This window comes from Trachemys scripta, chromosome 2 (assembly GCF_013100865.1).
Source record: "Trachemys scripta elegans isolate TJP31775 chromosome 2, CAS_Tse_1.0, whole genome shotgun sequence".
NCBI classification, from domain to species: domain Eukaryota; kingdom Metazoa; phylum Chordata; order Testudines; family Emydidae; genus Trachemys; species Trachemys scripta.
Window position 1 is genome coordinate 146,663,443 of NC_048299.1, and position 11,742 is coordinate 146,675,184.

The 11,742-nt window shown below is 47.8% G+C and overlaps 1 protein-coding gene across 3 annotated transcripts in view; it reads left to right on the plus strand.

Annotated features, from left to right (window-relative positions):
- The window catches only part of RASSF2 (Ras association domain family member 2), a 45,393-nt gene that overhangs the window by 17,919 nt on the left and 15,732 nt on the right, over positions 1-11,742 (plus strand). For all 3 annotated transcript variants that reach the window (XM_034761792.1, XM_034761793.1, XM_034761794.1), the window contains exons 4-8: positions 194-345; positions 5,159-5,247; positions 9,402-9,562; positions 9,944-10,045; positions 11,419-11,470. In XM_034761792.1, the coding sequence (XP_034617683.1) occupies positions 194-345; positions 5,159-5,247; positions 9,402-9,562; positions 9,944-10,045; positions 11,419-11,470 (556 nt within the window). The remainder of the gene's footprint in view (positions 1-193; positions 346-5,158; positions 5,248-9,401; positions 9,563-9,943; positions 10,046-11,418; positions 11,471-11,742) is intronic.

Below are 11,742 nucleotides of genomic sequence, written 5' to 3' on the forward strand. Positions count from 1 at the left end.
GTGGAGATGATATGGCCTGTCTCTCACATTGTGAGGCTTTGTTAGTGACGATCAAGTGTTTGGAGAGCCTGGTGGGAGTATGGGCAGGACAGGATGGCAAGGCTGTGTGTTTAGATCTGCCTTGCTGAGGAGGAGAGGGCTCTGGCCAAGGCAGCGCTCTGAGATGTTGTGTGTCTTTGTGTTTGCTGCCCAGGAGGAAGGCGAGTTCATCGTCGAGGGTTTGCTGAACATCTCCTGGGGCTTGCGCAGGCCCATCCGGCTGCAGATGCAGGATGACAACCAGCGGATCCGGCCTCCTCCTTCCTCCTCCTCTTGGCACTCTGGCTGCAACCTGGGTGCACAGGGGTCAGTAGATGGTCCGCTCTGCTTAGGGAGGAAGCTGTTGTTAGAACTCCCGGGCATGGATTCATTGTCTTGGTAGAGACATGCATGGGTGTCTGCTGGACCGCACACATGCAACACCAGGACCCAACATGCAGCTCCAGAAACAGACCGATGAGCTTTTCCTCCCTACTGAGGTTGAATTAAGGCTTACTGCAAGTGTCATCTGCAGTCACTAGGGAAGAGTGTTGAAATGCCTGACCTGGAGAATTGAGTGATGCGTGTGTTATTACTTGTATTGCAGTAGCGCCTAGAGGCCACAACCAGGAGCACAGCCCCAGTATGCTAGGTGCTGTACAAACATGTAGGAAGACACGCTCTGCCCTGAAGAGCTTACATGCTAAATAGGGTGGGAGGGGAAACCGAGGCACTGGGAGGTGAAGTGACTTTCTCAAGGTCACACAACGGGTTAGTGGCAGAGCCGGGAACAGAACCCAGGTTTCCAAAGTCCTATTCTAGTGCCATCTCCACTAGGCCACACTGCCACCCTACTGGTTGCCTTCAGATTACAACTGTGTGCTAAGCTCTTCCCATCTGAGCTGGTCAACATTACGGTGATGGTTTGTACAGCCCTGTGGGGGAGACTGGGGAACTTCTGTAGCCCTGCTGCTGCTGAGGAGAATCTAGCCAGTTGGCTCATTGCTGAATAGACCAGCACTACTGGTGTAGGCAGTTGCTGGTGCTCAAAGCCCTCAGTACATCTAAGGTGAGCTTTTTGCATCTCCTGCCATCTTGCTCGAGAGGCTTTCTTTTGCTTCGCCTAATAAAGCTGCTGTTTGCAGCCACTAAGTCCTTACTCCTGTGATGGGCAGGTCCTGCTATTGGGCTTAGGGCTCAACCAGTGCAGTCTGCTTGTTTCAGAGAACCAGTTGGGTCGTAGGAACTGAGACACCTGGGGCTTTCTTTCCCAGCTGTACCACTGACTTAGGTGACCTGTTCAACATCACACAACTCCTGCGTGCTTCAGTTTCCCATCTCTGAACTGGGAACCTCTTGTAAAGCTATTGGAGATCTGTGGATGGAAAAAAATCTGTACAATTGCTGGCTGGCGGTATTAATTCTTCGTTGCCAGTTGGTAAACAAACATGAGAGACAGCCTTGTGAGTTCCCATCTTGCAGTGCTGCTTTTTGTGTGCGCGTTATCTGGAAGGCAATGAAAAGCAACCCAATCTACAACAGAAGCTAAGCTTGCTTAGGTTTGCTGTGGAGTGAACTTTCCCCTGGTTTTATTTAGAGTCGGTGTATTTCACTGACTCGGTATTTTACCATATCCCGTAGGAGGTATTCTAACTTCTTGATTTGCCAATAGAATTATTTTCCTCGCTTGGCTCTTGCAACTTCCCTACAAAGAGTATGTAACTTTAATACAGCTTTGTTCTCTCTCGCCCAGCTAGGGCGTGCCTTATGTTCCCACCATCAGATCTGGCTGTTGGCTCAGTTTCCCTGCAGATTGGATAGTTCAGCTCTCTGGCTAACCCAAAAACTACACCTTCCAGAGTAAACAAAAAAGTCAAAAAGGGGGTCGGGGGGGGGGTGGAGGAAGCAAGACTCCCTGGGCAACAGTCGCTCGTGTTTACCTTGAAGGGCTAACGCAAGTTAAAACTACAACTGCCTTGTCCACATTTTGTTTTGTTTAAATCACGTGTTAAGATTTAACCTTTTTTTCCCTAGTGAAGATGGGGCCTTGTCTTTTGCACGTTGCGTTAACTGATTATCCAACGTTAATTGGCACTTGACATATTTGTAAAGACTAGTTTGGATGTTTTTCCATGGGTATGTTTGTAGCAAATATTTGGACTTTTACCCTAGGCTAATCTTTCACCTAAGGTACAAAAATTCAGTGAAGACAAGGCGACAAAGAGCTGTCTGTGGTATGACAAAGATCCACATGAAGCTCCTTGCAGGATTGGGACCTTTAATAACAGTGCTTCCTTTAACATAGCCAAATACAAAATTCTACACCAAGGAACGCAGGCCAGACCTACAGAATGGTGGACTAGATCCTGGAAAGCAGCGACTCTGAGGGAGAGTTAGGGGTCCTATGGACAATACATGTCATTGAGGAGAAAGACTGGAGTACTGTATCCTGTTCTGCTGTCAGCGTTCTGCAAAGGACATTGAAACAATTACAGAGGGTGCAGAAAAGAGCCACAACAATGATATGAGGGCTGGAGAAGATGTCTCACAGTGAGAGACTTTAAGAGCTCAGTCTGTTTAGCTTACCAGACTGAGCAGTGACTTGATAGAGCGTAGAAACCACCTTCATAGGGAGAAAATCGCCGGTATTAAGTGGAGAAAGGCAGAACAAGAATGGTTGGAAGCTAAAACCAGACCCATTCAAATTGGGAATAAGGCACCATTTTTATTTATTTATTTTTAAACAGTGAGGGTGATTAATCATTAGAACAAACTACCCAGAGAAGTGGTGGATTCCCCGTCTTTGTCTTTAACTCAAGACTCGGTGCTGTTCTGGAAGATGAGCTTTAGCCAAACACATGTTATGGGGCTCAACAGAGGGGTAACTGGGTGAAATTTTAGGGGCTGTGATATACAGGAGATGAGACTAGATTATCTGATAGTCGCTTCTGGTCTTAAACTCTATGAAAGTGTCTATAAATGTGACTGGGAGAAAGTAATGTGAAGACTGGGATGGGAAAGTTAACGTTGCCTCCACCTAGGTGGTTTAGACTATCCCAGAAAGGAAATGAGTACTAATGAGCCTCTTGCAAACGAATGAATTTAGTCTCCTAGCCCCTACGGTGAAGTAAGCTAGTATTATCACTGCTTTAGTCTAGATAAACTGAGGCACACCGAGGTTATGCTGTCAGGCTGTGGCAGAGCTGGGAGAAGTCCCAATTCACTGTCTTGAACTGTAAATCTCATCGGTCCTGTCTCCCTCTCCTCCTTTCCTGTCCTTATGATTTTTCCATCATTTCATTGTTGAGTGAACTCTCCTTATGTCTTGTCTTGCATCATGCGACCCTTGGAATCATTGTGTTGCTGCCTGTCTTACTTCACGGTACTTTCTTCACATCATTCTGGTACGACCACATTATTCTTTATGACCAGGGTGTGTGTGTGTGTGTGGGGGTGGGGGGAGGAAGCCACTGTGGGTGTTGTACAAACATATTCCATGGGATCTATCTCTGAAGGAAAATCATCCTATATTTTGAAACATTTGATATAACCCAGTATTTGTTAGGAGATCCTCTCTTCAGCAGTGAAGCCCAACAAAAACTTATTGTTCAAAACATCCAACTTAAGTAAAGTTGGCTGGGGGGGAATAAAAGGGGAAGGGAACTTGGGGGAAAACTTCATCAGTTTTTTTTTTTTCCCCTATAAAAATCAGTTTGGATGAAAATCATAGCTGGAAAATCTATGTCCAGAACATTTCCATTGGCCGAGTAGTTTGATATTAAGAGCTGAGATGGGGACACAGTTATAGGGCATTAATCCTGTGCAACACATTGTTTTTTGCTTTGCTGTGTTATCAAAAGGCATCATTACACTTCCCTTAAATCTCCAGAAATGTGAGCAATCTCTTTTAGAAAGCCACCTGATCTTTCTAACTGCATAAAGTCCTTACTGATTTGCTGATATTACAGCTAATGAATTGGACTTGTCAAATGATAAACTTTTGATTGAACTAATAGATTGACTTTTCATTGACTGTCTTACCAGGACCAATGCATTCCATTTAGCTGTGTGTTAAGATGTGGGGAGCATTGAAAAACAATACTTAAAATCATCATGTAGGCACTGAATTCCATGGCACTTGGACACACGGTTGTGTTTTTTGCCATAGCATCTAGAGACCCAACCAGTCTATGCTGGGTACTGTATGGTCTCACAGTACAATAGTCCCTGTCCCAAAGAGCTTACAATTTTAATACACAAGACATGGGCGAGGGAACAGAGAGAAGCGAGCTGTCCCATGTCATCCAGCAGGTTAGAGCCAGGAATAGAACCCAGTTTCCTGACTTCTAGCCCTGAATGCGATCTCCTGGACCCACTACTTCTGCATAGCTATTGAGAGCAGAATGTGACTTGGTGCAAGTGCCAGCTACTAAGAGGACTGAAGTCATGCGGTGGCATTGCACGTCACTGCAGAGGGGCGTACATCACCTGCAGTGTCTTAGCCAAGTTAAATCTGAGGGTCACTTCAGCGTTCTCCCCAGGTATTAGACTTTGCGGGACTAAAAGCCGAAAATCTCTCCCTGCTGTAGTGTGGAGAAGTAAATAGCGTATTGAAAACTAGGGTGGCAGAAATTCTCTGCTACGTCCAACAGCGGACAACTGTCTTTGAATTACTTTACAGACTAATGACAGTAGAAATGAAACCTAGCAAGCTTTTGCCTTGTCAAATAGGGGGCCCACTCTTGCCTCTGATCCAAAATTTCAGTCCCAGTCTTCTTGGCTTCCAGTGTGTGCGTGTGCACGGGTGTATGTACCTCAGTCTGGTATAAAACCGGAAAGTGTCCAGGTATGAAATTCACCCCTGTGTGGAGGACCAGCAAAAGTGGGCTGGCCCTTTTGCACAAGGGGTGAATTTCCACCTTGCTTGTATTTGTGTAGGGGTTATCTGGCCTGGCTACATACTCTGAGATACGAACCTTACTTGGGCGTGTGTTAGTGTGTTTTTTTTTTTTTTTTTTTTTTTAAAGTCCATTAGATGAGGCACCCACATCTGACATTACATTATGTGTGAGAAAGTGAGCTCGCTGTATTGGCTGGTGACTTTGATCTTGTATTGTAACAATGTGTCTGTCTCCATTAGGTCTGCAGTGAAGCCAAGTATCATACCTGATATTCAGATTACAGATGTTGACACCCCCACGGATGCTGATGACTCAGAGAGTGGAACAGGTGAGACCAGGATGGTGGGTTTGCTAACTGATCTGTTTTATTTCAGTAGGCTGTTCCAGTATAAACCAAAGGGGTGATGCCCCAGGCCTAAAACTTTTGCTTTCTTTTATTCCAATCTCTTTGATTCAGTGGAATCGCTCTGTCAGAAATTATTCTTGCATGTGTCTCGCATGAAATGGTTTATCTATCTATATTATAAGTAGCAATGCCTTTAGTTATAGTCGCCCAAGAGTTTCCCAGCACATTTAAACGGTGTACAGTAATTAAGACCAAGGTCCACACATTGAATAATAAGGATAAGAAGAAACAATCAATAGCTGCTTGTCCAGTGAGCACTGTCCATCCTCTGCATTGAATGAGTCAGGGTTTGTTTTTTTAACATTGACTATTCCTGTATCTTCCTCTCCAACCTCTCTGGCCCTATCGCGTTCAGATTCCCCAGGAAGGGAGTTGTTGCTATGTTAACCTGTGAGTTCTTTAAGCCTAACCCAAAATATCCACTGCAGAAATCTCTGGGAGCATGTTCGTGTGGGACCATCGTGGCCTTTGCTGTTTGCCCAGAAGCTATGCAGGTGTCATAGAAGCTACTCTGAAAGCCCAGAGTGAAACCCCAAAGGAAAGCAAGGGTTGTTGAGTAACAATCTCCACTTGTCCCCATGCTTCCCTTTCCTTTGGCAGTCCCCCTGCACCCCTGGTGCTTGGGTTGCTCCCGGTTTGCAAGAGGAAGAATAGGAGCCATTGTTTAGTAGTGTTACCATGGAGAAGTAAACATTTCTAAGAAGTTCCTGCCCCCCCCCTTCAGCTGTGTGTGCACACAGAATTGAGTCTGAAGGGCCTTTCCTGTGTAAAGAGCAGAGGGAGGTTTGTCTCTGCTCCAGGCATGCTTTAGTGTAGTAACCCTTACCATGCTGGTGGTGTGCCGTCCTGTTGCCTTGAGCTCTGATCCTGCCTGATCTTCCACCCTAAGCAGGGTTAGGTTGGGTTGCTGCTTGGATGGGAGACTGCCCCAAAGCTGTAGGGAATGGGGTTGTTCTTCACTACGTTGTTATTTGTTTTCCAGTTGGGATGGGGAACTAGTTCCTGCTGTGAATAGAGGCACAGGGAAAGGATCTGACTGGCCAAGGTCTCTGTGGTAGAGCTGGGAATAGAATCCAGGTCTCCTTTCTCCAGATCCTGTATCCTATTCCTGGGACCAAACTGCCCCATGATGCTCCTTTTTGTGTCTTGGTGCTTAATGGGTGCCCCAGAATGGCATTAACAGGTGGTGCTGCCAAAGCTGTCCTCTTGAGACAGAGAAACAGAAAACCAGATCATTTGGGATCATTGAAGACCCCCGTGGCCCATCTTCCAAGGGTGTGGATGGAGAAGTCCCGAGGACAAGACAATCTGTAATCACAGTTTGCCTGTCTGGATCTTCCTACAGTTCTGGCTGGCTGATCAGCTTCCCCTCCTTGACTGCTATGCAGTGTTCCAAGACACTGTTAAAGACCCACCATGTTGCTCTCTGGAGATGGCTGCTTTTCAGCAGTAGATGAAGCCATTCGTGTATAGCCATGGCAATGTGCTTTGGGATCTATTGGGAGGGAAAGTGCTATCTAAATGTTAATTCTCTAAAAGGCTATGCACAGTTGGGAAATCTTCTCCATCGTGGGTAAGTAGCGCTCAGTGCGTTTAACAAGTGTGCCTGTCTTAGGACTCCTTCTAACGCCTTCTTTACCGGGGCAATCTGACCATATCAGAGGAAGCTGTGTGTGGGTCTGTAAAAACAGGAAGTCTACATCCTTTCTGCAACGGCTCCCTTGTTAATGTAGCTTCGTTCGATTATGTTCTTTCTCGGGGACTGGCTGGTGGGGTAGAGAGGTGGAATTGTAATCTGGGTTGGGCCTGAAAGGGCAGTTGCAACCCTATGTGGTTTATATCATGACTTCTTATGGAGGTGCCTTTTCTCAGTTAAATTTTGTTTTCCCACCCTGCCCCTTAAGACTCCTGGACGCTTTTCTGCTGTCCTAGCTCAAGTGGTTCATTAAAAATGGATGAACTGCTATTTCAGTATAATCTGGATATGGGCCAGTTTTTATTCAGAGATGTTAAGTATTGGCTTGCGTCTCCTGTTCTCATTTTTAAAAAATGTTAAAATATGACAAGAAGAGTAAGATGCTTAACTTCATAAAAGAAGAGGCTGTAGCCAAGTAGTTGCATGGATTTACACTGCAATTGTGAATTAATAGCCTCCATCGATAGATGAAAAAGAAGATGTGGATTAATTAGGTTGACCAGACAGCAAGTGTGAAAAATCGGGACAGCGGGTGTGGGGTAATAGGAGACTATATAAGAAAAAGACCCAGAAGTCAGGACTGTCCCTATAAAATCGGGACATCTGGTCACCCTAGGGTTAATATATAAACCAGCAGCTAAGATTATATTGCACTAGCTCTAATTGATTTCAGGCTAAAATATGCAGAACTTTGCATCACTTTAAACCAGGAGTGGGGGATCTTTTTTCTATCAGGGGCCACTGACCCACAGAAAAAAATTAGTCATGGACCACACACAGCCCCATGAGGGAGGAGGGGGCTGTGGAGGCTCGGGGCTTCCCCTAGGCTCCAGGCAGGGGATTGGGGTGCGGAAGGGGGTGAGAGCTCCGGTGTGGGGGCTCCGGTGTGGGGGCTGGGGTGGGGCTGGGGATGAGGGGTTTGGGGTGAAGGAGGGAGTTATGGGTCAGGGCCAGGGGGTTTGGAGTGCGGGAGCGGGCTCAGGGCAGGGGGTTGGGGTATGGGAGGAAATGTGGGGTCTGTGAGGGAGTTAAGAGTGCGGGAGGGGGTTCCGACCTGGGGCAGGGGACTCAAGGTGCGGGCTCCGGCCAGGCAGCGCTTACCTCAGGTGGCTCCCCGATGGTGGCGCAGCGGGGCTAAGGCAGGCTCCCAGAAGTGGCCACCATGTCCAGCCCCTAGGTTGAAGGGCCAGGGGACTCTGCGCAGTGCGCACTGCCTGCACCTGCAGGCCCCGCCCCCACAGCTCCCATTGGCCATGGATCCCGGCCAGTGGGAGCTGTGGTGCCGGCGCTGGGGGCAGGAGCAGTACGTGGAGCTTCCCTGATCACCCCTGCGCCTAGGGGCCGCAGGGACATGATGGTCGCTGTGTGGAGCTGACTGGACTTTTAACGACCTGGCAACCCTCCTCCCGCAGCGGGGCAAGCTGGTGCTCGCGGCTCCAGCCCTGCGGCGGGAGTGGTAACAAGGCTTGGAGCTTCTGGGCCATGGCACGGACACTTGCCACGGGCCTGATGAAATGAAGCAGGGGGCCAGATCCAGCCCGTGGGGTTATTATGGTGGTTCACAAATTGAAGATGAGCCAACAACGTGATGCAGTTGCAAAAAAAGGCTAGTATCATTCTGCAGTATATTAGTGGGAGTGTCATATCTAAGACGGGATGTAATTATCTCACTCTGCTTGGCACTGGTGAGGCCTCAGCTGGAGTACTGTCTGGCTTTGGGTGCCACAGTTCAGGAAAGATGTGGACAAACTAGAGGGAGTCCAGACGAGAGCAATAAAAATGATCAAAGGTTTAGAAAACCTGACCTGTGAGGAAAGATTAAAAAAACTGGGCACATTTAGTTTTGAGAGAAGACTGAGAGGGGACATGCTAAGTCTTCAAATATGTAAGGACTATTAGGAGGAGGAAGGTGATCAATTGTTCTCCGTGTCCACTGATGGTGGAACAAGAACTAATGGGCTTAATCTCCAGCAAGGGAGACTGAGGTTAGATATTTGGAAAAACTCTCTAGCTATAAGAGTAGTTGAGTACTGAAAAAGGCTAGCAAAGGAAGCTGTGGAATTCTTAACAGCTTCCAGTGCTGGGAACAAGTCGGATAAACGCTTGTCCGGGATGATCTAGATTTATTTGGTCCTGCCTCAGTGTAGGATCAAGATGGACTAGATGACCTCTGGAGGTCTTTGTTTTGTGGCAGTGCCTAGTAGCCCCAGTGGCAGACCAGGACCCCATTGTGCTGGGTGCTGGACAAACACAGAACAAGGAGATGGTCCCTCCCCCAAAGAGCTGACCATGTAAGTAGTAATGACACGTTTCTCCAGTGGTATTTCCTTTTACACATGTGAGTCTCTTGTTTTAAAGCCATTCTTACTCTTAATCTCAGATGTTGGAAACTTAAAACCCCAGCAAGAGGAAACTCCACAGCTGATGCGGACTCGGAGTGACGTGGGAGTCCGTCGCAGGGGGAATTTCCGTACTCCAAGTGAACAGCGGCGGATCAAACGCCATCGGTTTTCCATCAATGGGCATTTCTACAATCACAAAGTAAGGACTCGGAGCCCAGACAGAGCATTTAGTTACACTTTTGAAGTGCCAGAAAATAACTTGAATAGCAGATTAAAAAGAAAGTGTCACTATTCAAATGTCAGCACTGATTATGTGGCTGAAGAGTAGCTCTGTAGTGTGTTCCTACTTTTGGCGACCTTGGCTGGGTCCTCAAAACCCGTCCATGTGCAGAAAGCCTGGGATCCCCTGAATTCTTCAAAATGGAGTTTAAATGGGACTTGAAAGGTGCCTAGACCTTGGGCTGAGGAGAGCATTGGAGTGAATTTTGCCCGGGTGGGGGAGGGGAAGTGTTTGTGAGGAAAATTACCGATGCATATTGTGCTTATTGTAATCCAAATCTGTTGTCTTTTCCATCCCTAGACATCTGTGTTCACACCAGCCTATGGCTCAGTCACTAATGTCAGGATAAACAGCACAATGACCACTTCTCAAGCTCTCAAACTGCTGCTCAATAAATTTAAGGCAAGTTTTATCCCAATTTACTCTCTCCATTCAACCTTCTCATTAAACTCGTATAATTTAAGATGTTTTTTTTAGTTCAACAGGGTCTTTATATCAGAGAATCCTGGGCAACTGCTAGGTTCAGACCTAGCAAAGTCAGAAGTGAACCATTGCTTGGACCAAGCAGTGTTTCTTGTGCCTAAAGCAGGGAGGTGGATTCTGCTTCCCACTTTTGGGAGGGGTTTTGTCCGGAGCAGGGCAGCCTACTGAACAGAGCACTGGAGGGGGGAGTCAGGAAACCAGAACTCTATTTTTGGATCAGCTACTGACCTGCTGAGTGACTTTAGTAAAGTCACTTCCCCTGTCTGTGTCTCTGTTTCCCCTGGAACCCTTTGTCTACTTAGACTGTAAGCTTTCTGGGGCAGAGACGCTACTTATATGTATGTACAGCGCCTAGCACAATGGGGCCCTATTCGCTAGGTGTTACCATAATAAAGCTAAAGCAGGGGTGGGCAATAATTTTTCGCGGGGGGCCACTCCACGAATTCTGGTAAGTTGTCAAGGGCCGCACATTTTTACTATATTAATGGAGGGGGTGTGGGATCTGGGAGGGAGTTTGGTGCAGGGGGCCGCTCCGGGCTGGGGCAGGGGATTGGGGTGCAGGAGAGGGTTCTGATCTGGGGTTGGGGGTTGAGGTGCGGGAGGGGGTGTGAGGTGTACGCTTCGGCTGGGAGGTGCTCACCACAGGTGGCTCCCCGCTGGCAGCGCAGCAGGGCTCAGGTGGGAGCTGCAGCCGGCTGCTGCTGGCACATCTTTGCGCACCCCTTGCGGGGAAGGAGGCAGCAGGTCTCCGTGTGTTCCCTGCGCCTGCAAGCACCACCCCTGCAGCCAATAGGAGCTGTGAGGATGGCCCTTGAGGCGGGGGCAGTGTGGAGAGCCGCTTCCCGCCAGGGTGCGCAGAGACATGCCAGCAGTAGCTGGCGGCTTTTGGGAGCGGCGTGGGGCCACGGCAAGCAGGCATCCTGCCTGAGCACCCCGCTGCGCCGCGGGACATTTAGCAGCCCGGAGATTGTGAGGGGGCAGCCAAAGAGCCTGGCGGGCTGGACAGAAATGTTAGATGGGCTGGATCCAGTCCGCGGGCAGTATTTTGCCCATCCCTGAGCTAAAGGAATACTAGGCTCTGTTCCCAGCTCTACCCTATTTTTTTAACCCATCTGCTAAATGGCTAGAATTCTTGCCAGAAGCCAAAAGCATATTGTGGAGAATTGTCTCTTATCAAGTACTTGCAAGTCCTTGGATGCAAGGTGTTATGAAAGTGCAAAGTGTTTCTTTTTTCAAAAAGTAATCTAGCTGCCTTTTGATACTTTGACATCTTTCTTTTTTCCTGGGTTCAGATTGAAAACTCGGCTGACGAATTTGCATTGTATATTGTCCACACCAGCGGAGGTAAGTCTGGAAGAAATCCTCAAGCTGTAATGGTTTAGAGTAACTTGGCTTAATTGGCAACCTCTGCTGCGTATCTTTAAGGCAGTGGTTCTTAACCAGGGGTACACATGCCCCTGCAGGTACACGGAGGTCTTCCGGGGTGTGTGTGTGTGTGAGTGGGTATATCACCTCATCTAGATATTTGCCTAGTTTTAGAACAAGCTATGTAAAAAGCACTAGCAAAGGCAGTACAAACTAAAATTTCATACAGACAATGACTTGTTTGTACTGCT